Source organism: Morus notabilis, unplaced genomic scaffold, assembly GCF_000414095.1.
Source record: "Morus notabilis unplaced genomic scaffold, ASM41409v2 Scaffold256, whole genome shotgun sequence".
NCBI lineage: Eukaryota > Viridiplantae > Streptophyta > Magnoliopsida > Rosales > Moraceae > Morus > Morus notabilis.
The window spans coordinates 376,925-385,536 of NW_010367627.1; the positions used below are offsets into that span (position 1 = coordinate 376,925).

The window sequence follows — 8,612 nt, forward strand, 5'->3', positions numbered from 1 at the left end:
TCGTTCCTGCACAATCAATTTGCTTGCACACAAAGAGTAAGTGAAAAACCCATCCTACGTGGATATATCAATGAGTGGGTCTCACTGTTATGGATTGTGATTAAAATTATTTTTAAATTATGTGTATTTTTTATAATAAAAAAACACTATAAAATTATAATTTAAAGCATAATTTAAATCTTCCCACCAAACATCTCCTCTCTTCCTCCTCGCATCGGTACAGCAATTGCCTTCTCCTCCTCCAATTTTTCCGTTCTCTGCAACAAGTGAGAAGCTTTCCACCCCTGCCTTCAACATTCATCTCTCCTCAAATTAGAAGATGAGCAAAATTTTTGGACTACTAATTATAATAAAAAATATATATATCCACATATATTTATATATATTCCTTATAATTTCTTTGAAACCCTTCCAGTTCAGTAGGAAAAAAAAATTTCAAGCTTCAGCAATTACAAAATTTTCCCAACTCAGTTTCTCTCGGCAACAAAAACCCAAACCCAAATTCAATTTCAAAGGAAAACGACATTGTCCTCGTCTTCCTAGTTGCATGAGCTGAAATCACGAGTCTTCCCTTCGACGGCGGCGCGAACCTGTCCTTCCTCCGATGGCAGAGTGAATCCACCTCTCACGGGGAACATCCCCCAACGACGATGTAATCTCCTCCCCACAGGCGTCAGCTCTTTCACCGCCATCTCCCATCTCCTCCTTCCTGTGAATCTTGGCTTCAATAGAGGTAAGGGCAAAAATTTCGAGAAAAAAATATTTCATATTAACAACGTTGGAATCAAATCACCGTCTCTCAGGGTGGGATCAAGTAATGCTATGCTACAAGGCGGTCCACATCATAATATGCACCCCCAGTCTCAAACCCAATGAAACTGGAGTCAAACTCTATTTTTACAAGACCTACCGGTAGGTCTAAATGGGGAGGCGCATAGGAGAAGATCCCTAACTTTTATTGAATTCTTTCTCTAAAATTAGCAGTTTCTTTTCTTTGTAACTTTTTCACTTCGTTTTTTTCGCTAATTTGAGTTTTCTCAGAAATATTTATATTTAACTTTTTTATTACAGTAAAAAATTCACACAATATTACGTCTCAATTCGAATTAACAAACCGAACGGGCCCAATTTACCTCAGCATCACTCATCTACAAGACTACAACCAATTATTTCCTCTTACCCTTTTTTTTTTCCCCTTTTTTTGCCCACATCCTCCCTCCTTAAAGTGTTGTATTACAAGGGATTAATGACCAAAACTCACTCGTGAGAACCGATTTGTAAAATACTAAAATACACTTTATCATTTTACAATTTTGATGAAACTCCATTAAATTTACATACTATTTGATTATGATATCATATTTTTATATTAATCTGACAGTTCAAATATACACAATACAAATAGATTACAGATATACGTGACAATAAAAGTAAGGATAAGTAACCCAAATAGGCAAAAAACAAAGAATCAAAAACAAAAAAAGGAATCAAGAGGCACCCACTAATGGTAATGGGCATGTTTGATGTTTCCATTTCAAAGGCCCATGGAAGCAATGACAAAAAGAGCAATGTAGAACTGCGTGGTGAGAATCTAATCCGATCCATATGAGGTACAAGAATCTTCAAAGTAACGAAAAGGACATTATAAGTCACATGAGAAATGAAGGGGAAAAAAAAAGAGAGTACATAAAATAAAATTAAAAAATGGAAATATATAGTTGTCATTTAGAACCAGACAACCACAAGGCTTACGTATATGTGTGGACCAAATTACTGATGATACATGTGTGGGTGTGTGGACTAAATGATAAAGGATGAAATTCATTAACATTTGTTCTTTTTTGTTTAGCCCGATCAAATATAGTCCTCTTGAAATATGAAGTGATGATTTTTTGTTTCTCTTTTATTTGCTCTGGGAAAGAACTGATGAACCTGATATCGAATCATGAAATTATATATGCGACACATCATAGAGGAAGTTTGGTATGCAATAATTAGTGAGAATCATATTATTAGGAGAGCGATAGAAAGTAATATAATTCTTAAAATATATGTATTAACACGTTTGGTTACATAAAATAATTTTTTTAAAATTTCTAAGAATATCATTTTACCTTGTTTTGTACACATTGGTGTAATACAATTATTTTATAAAATTAAATATTTTAAAACTAAAATCAATAATTTTACAAATTTTAAAACTACCATCTCAACAAAAAAAAAAAAAAAAAAAAAAAAAAAAACTAAAACTAAAAGAAAACGTATTAAAAGAAGAGACCCCAGATATGATGGTTGCACGAAGTATGTACACCTGAAAGGCTGAAACGGCCGCCGAATAACACCATTTTTTCACAATCTCCGTTGAAAGGGTGGCTAGATGCACATGCTCACCTCATCATTACACCTTTAGATTTGAAATCAAAACTACTCCCATTGAGTCATTGAACAAACTCACCCTCCCTTCCTTTTTTGATAGACTAAGGATTACCATATTATTAATTATTGTTACTAATTATTAATTTATTATCATCATCATCATTTGCTCATCCTCTCGTCCTTAATTGAAAGACCATTTATTTGATGACACAAAGCGAGGACCTAATTTTATCAGTAAATTTGCTAAAAGTTGGGTCATTTGAGGTAATGACGAGCCTAGGAATTAATATAGGCAGTATAATTAGGTGATAATGTGGACCCACATTTGTGATACCGAGAAATAACCGCGTAATTAGTGGGTCACTAGGAGTGAGGACAAACTTCATCCTTTTTAGTTGTTGATGATAATTGGAGGTAATCGCTAGTAAAGAGCCTACACCTGTAGTTTTCCCAAGGAAGCAGATTCAATCCCACAATTTTGAAATTAATTGAAGGGGTTTGGTAAGTTGTCAACCATCACATATTCCTTTTCTTTTTTTTTTTTTGGCCACTTAGCACTTTATCAGAAGATTTTTTTTTTTTTTTTTTTTTTTGGCTACTTAGCACTTTATCATAAGGTTTTGTGACCGGAACCATGACCTTAACTCTATCCCTTGAAACGAGAATTTCCCAATTTGAAAGTGATATCAAAATAGTTTTGTTCGCGGTAAAAATAAAAATGTAATTTTAAAAAACTGATCATGTTATAATAATTGTGATCTCTTAAAATTTTTATAAACAATTACTAAATTTTTATAAACAGTTACTCCTTAGATTTTTCTTTTGTCGCATCTTTAACCTATGGTCATAAAAATTTGATGATGGAGTTTTCAACTCTTGGTGATAACTTTGAAATTTTATTTGAACAAACGAATAAGACATACAATATTCTCTTCAATACCTTCAAGGCATTTGAAAATTTGAGTATTTTGTAGTACTATTTTTATAAAACTTCAAGTTATTACACAACAAACACGTGACTTTCTACTGCAAGAACGGTGGAAAACATTTTTTAAAACAATATTAATAACAATTAAAGGTTATAGAAAGTTGATTTTGTGTACTAGATACAGCTGCAATGCTGAGAGCAAAATGGTTTTAATCCACAAACTTCTTACTATGGGTAGTCTCAAATGGAATATTTGTTGTAATAAATAAATTTCATCAATTACTAATTGTACTGATGTAATGGTTTTTATTTATTTGTCAACTGAAATATCTTGTAGTATGATTTTTAAAAGTCGGTTTAAGAAACTTTTTTTTAAGAGATTTTCTAATATGTCGGTGTAACTTTTTTTTTTTTTTTTTTTTTTTTTTTCAAGGAACTATTTCTATTCTCAAGTACTAGAAACAAGTGGGGAAAATTTTTCTTTTTTATTTTTTTTGACGAAAACAAAATAATAAAAGCAGAAAAAAGCCACGTGTCCTGTCTAGTGTCTAAAATTGATTATTATGCAGAAAAAAAAGAAAAGAAAAAGAGACATTATGTGCAGGACAAGATAAAGCATGTGGTATTCGGACAATAATTAGATCGTTAAGGTGAATTTGAAGCTAGCTAACCTTCAAAATCCTTATCCACCAAAAAAAAAAAAAAAAAAAAAAAACCGTTTAGAATTCTTTTTTATATGGAGAGATATACAACTAACTAGAAAGAAAAAGAAAGAATTAATATACATAAAATTTCCTTCAAATTCTATTTATCTAATTTCTACTCTTTTTTTCTTCAATCCTCACTCTCTCTCTCTGCAAACATTAACAACGACCCTAATTAATTGATATCTAATTACTTCCTCTTTCCTATTCAAACAAAAAAAGCAAAAAAAAGAGCGAATTATTCTGTGTAGCATTCCCCACCGTAATCCCATCATCAAACGGAGTAAACAAAAACAATCAAACCAAATTGGCAGCATCGGGCAAACCTTGATGCAAATCATCATTTCTACTGCGAGACAACCCCCGGTTGTTGGAATTATTACCACCACTGCCACTGCCACTTCCGCCACCGCTCGGCCGGTTCTTATTATCGTCAACGTTAACGGCGACGGAGGCCCGACAAACGGGGCAATTCGGGTGAGAGCTCAGCCAGGTGTCTATACACGCGCGGTGGAAAGCGTGGTCGCACGCGCTCATCTTCTTGATTTCGTCACCCTCCGCGAACGCCGACAGACAAATCGGACACTCGCCCTTGCCGTGCGTGTCCTTGCTGTACTTCACCTCCGATGTCTCCGCCGCCGCAGCCGCCGGAGGCTCCGGGATTTCCGGAGGGTTGTCGGAGGAGGTTTGGCGGCGGTGGCGGCGGAGGGGATCGGGAGGGCATTTGACGGCGAAGAAGAAGGTGTAGATGAGGGCGGGAATGGCTATGACGGCGATGATGCCGAGAATGAATTCGAGGGCGGAGAGGTCGACGGAGCGAGGCGGTGCCGGGAAAGGCGGTGGCGGACGGATGATTAGGGTGGGAGTGGAGGCCGTCGGTGAGATCGTGTCCATTTAGAGAGAGAGAGAGAGGGAGAGAGAAAGTTAGAGAGAGAAAGAGAGAGGATGTGACTTTGAGCTGGGTTGCCTTTGGCATAACTGCCTAAGCACTGCGGTGGGTGGGTTTGACAGACTCTGTGTGAGAGTGTGAGAGAGATATGAGCTTTTTTCTTTAGTTTTTATTTTCTTTATGAAAGCCGATCAATAATTGAGTTGCAAAAATAGGGTTAATCTTTAGAAATGATACGTAAAGCTTGTTGTCAATCCTATTGTAAATTCTAATTTTTAAAACGTCTCAAACTCAACTTAGAAAGTCCGTTTAATTTGTTGATTTGAGTTTTTAATTTGAGTTGAGATGTGATTTTATGTGAGAATTTTTTTTACTGTAATAAAAAAATTAAATGTGACTGTTTCTAAGAGTTTTTTACTGTAACAAAACTCGAATTCTAAACTCAAATCGGTGAAATGAACGGGACCTAAGATATAATTTATTTCAATTTTAGTCCACTTTCTTTAATCATGTATTAAAATAAAAATAAAATATATATGATATTCAATTAGCTTAGACTCATAGTGTTATATTTTCCCATTTTCGTGTCAAAATTACATCAATATTTTGTGTTTTATGAGCATAATATAATTTTCTATCAACATCACCATGCATATTTCATCCTCTTTTTAACATCTAAATAATGAAACTGACTAAAACTGAAATAAATTAATAAATTGAGATTAATTTAAGAACGTTTTAAAAGTTATGAACCGATATAAAATTGAGAATAAAATTCGAATAATACTTGTTTAATGAAAAAACAAATATGCTAATAATTGGACTCGGTTTTTTACACAAATAAATTATACAAAACTTTTACCTCTCATATTAAATTAAAGCTACAGAAATTTTTGGGTTTTGATTTCAATTCTTTTATAATTCTCTTTTTGATTTCGTTCATTTTACTAATTTGAGTTTTCTTCGAAATTATTTATATATTATTAAATCAAATCAGTAATATATATTTTTTTAGCTAACTAGAATCCATTTCTTAATTTTTCTTGAAAACCATTTATAGGTTTCAGATCTAAGATGAAAAAAAAAAAAAATTTGTTGGAAATTCTTGCAATTAGTTAGCTATGGAATTTGAGTTCTCCCTTCTTGCCTTTCTTCTTCTTGTTTTCCCCCTTTTCATTTTCTACTTTCAAGAAATTTCCAGGATGAGAAATTCTAATGTTGGCTCTATTATAAACCATTTTCCCTAATAAATTTTGGTATAAAAGTAAAAATAAAAGAAAACAAAAGATGCGAATATCTATGGTCATCTATCAAATGTCGTTTGTGTGAACTTCCTGTGAGTTTCGTTGTTTCTATGCTACTTTCCATTTCAATTGATTTCGACGGCTATTATTTGATGGTCAGATTTGTCTAATGATACCAATGCACCCAAGAAAGATTATTTAATGGCTATTATCTTTTTATTATACTCGACTGCGAAGACTTGGAGATAGGGAGGAAACGAGGGAGTGACTTCTTTTGTTCTTAAAAGTTTTTAGTTGATATTATCACACTAATAATATGTTAATTACTTACTTAAAAAAAGTTAATTACAATTGGTAGTTGATTATAGCTTAATATGAGATTTCTAAATGGCACAATAAATAGGGAGGAGGGTCTTGACATGATACGTTTAGGGGCGTTTTGTTATTGTGTTCCGAAATACACATGCATTTCGTGCATTTATACGTATTTGTATTTTATTGAAATACATATATATATATATATTTCATATAATGTTTACTTGTTTTATTATTTCATTGCATGTTTATTTCTATTTCTAATCATAATGTCTTCCAATGCGGGTGAGCAAATTAACCATAATATCAAGGGGCATGAATCATCAGAAAGGTCAGCTCTTTAAGGGGGTATTCCTCAAGTTTACTACTATTATTTTTTTATTTTATTTTTTTCTAGTATTTGTCAAACGACTCTATAAGATGGACATCAGATACGTAAGAGTGTTATTGGGCCCTTGGAGAAAGGTTATGTTGGGCCACTGGCCCAGCTAAATATAGAACAGGGAAGCCACTTCTTCCTTTGATATGAAATTTTGGGTAGAATACTTCAAAAATTCTAGCAATCAACGATAATCTGCGGTCAAGCGTCGGCATCAAACCATTGTACTTAAAGATGACGTTTGGTTTATGGATTCAGAATTATAATTCATGATTTTGATTTTTTAAATTTAAATTTTTTATGAGGGAAAAACACTGTAATAAACTTAGAACTATGATTCAGAATTAGATCAAAACCCTCAAAATAAACGGAGCATAAAAGTTCCACAATTATTTAAAAAAAAAATACTAGTATTCTACCATCATACTTAGAGATATCTAGGATGATATTGATAATTTCGACAACTGACAATGGCCGACCTTCGAGGATTGGAGTCCTATTATGATACTAGTGAGACGTTTGGTTCATAGATTAGAATTATTTTTGATTTACGTGTATTTTTTGTGAGAAAAAATACTGTAGCGAACTATGAACCATGATTCGAATCGGGGTACAAATCTCCCAACCAAACAACCCCTAGATCATCTCTTGGCAAGGTACTGAATTCTGCTAGTATTAATTCTAGTTTTTGGATAGAATACTTCAAAAATGAAAGCGAAGGAAAACTAGAAAACAGAAAACTAATACCTTAAGTCCTACCTAACCTATCATACCTTTTTTTTTTTAAAAAAAAATTTATTAATTTGAAGACATTTGCTTTTCCTACCAAATGGTGACACGAGGAATCATATTATCAAGTATCAACACATTTGATTCAGATAGTAGCAGATTATCATGACCTGAATATATAATAATAATATTATTATTATTATTATTATGGAATAAGACTATTCATGGCACTAGCAATTATTGCTTAATTTCTCATATTTTTGAAACGATGCTAATTGTTACGAATAAAGTGTGGTTATCATGATTGCGAACTTATGGGTTGTTCGAAGTGCATACATGTGAGTGTTGTTGGAGCAAATTCGACTAAAATAATAACCAATAAGACCCCGGCCATTTGGCATTTTTTTTTTTTTTTATAAAAAACTTTTCAATGCCACTTGATGAATCAAAAATGCGCACTTGGCGGGTTTTGATTGCGCCAACTAATAAGTCTCCTTTATTATTTTATTTTATTTTATTTTATTTTATTTTTGTGTGTGTCTCCAAAAGACTTTCTAAACAAAGCATGTGGATGCTACAAGTTATGCTTCCCACCAACTCATGTTGATATTGGCTTGTGATGTTGTTCTTTTTTCTTTCTTTTTTTTCCATGTTTATTAATTAATATAAATGATTTGCACTTTTTCCTTTCTGTGAAGTCGAGTAGGATTCCAAATGCTACCAATCTTTGTCAACCCCAGATCTCTACTCTTCTGTACAAGTTGTTTCAATAATTGAGTTATTTTCTATCATCTACAACAATTTTATATTCCTTCACTTACTAAACCCACTTCCTTTTCGTCATAAGAGGAAATAATAATGCTACTAAATTTTGTTTATTTAAATGCCACTTTTGGCATATCCTTTACTCTCTCTCTCTCTCTCTCTCTCTCTCTCTCTCTCTCTCTCTCTCTCCTTCTTCTTCTTCTTCTTCTTCTTCTTTTTGTTAGTTTCTGTCATTTCATTATAAATAAAGATATATGTTTTTTAGATCTCAACTTATAGGACC

The 8,612-nt window shown here is 32.9% G+C and overlaps 1 protein-coding gene across 1 annotated transcript; it reads right to left on the minus strand.

Annotated features, from left to right (window-relative positions):
* Positions 1–4,105: 4,105 nt before the first annotated feature.
* On the minus strand, positions 4,106–5,062 carry LOC21404170 (RING-H2 finger protein ATL33). Its single transcript, XM_010113184.2, has one exon. The coding sequence runs from the start codon at positions 4,900–4,902 to the stop codon at positions 4,306–4,308; it is 597 nt and encodes a 198-aa protein (XP_010111486.1). The 5' UTR covers positions 4,903–5,062; the 3' UTR covers positions 4,106–4,305.
* Between the last annotated feature and the right edge of the window lie 3,550 nt (positions 5,063–8,612).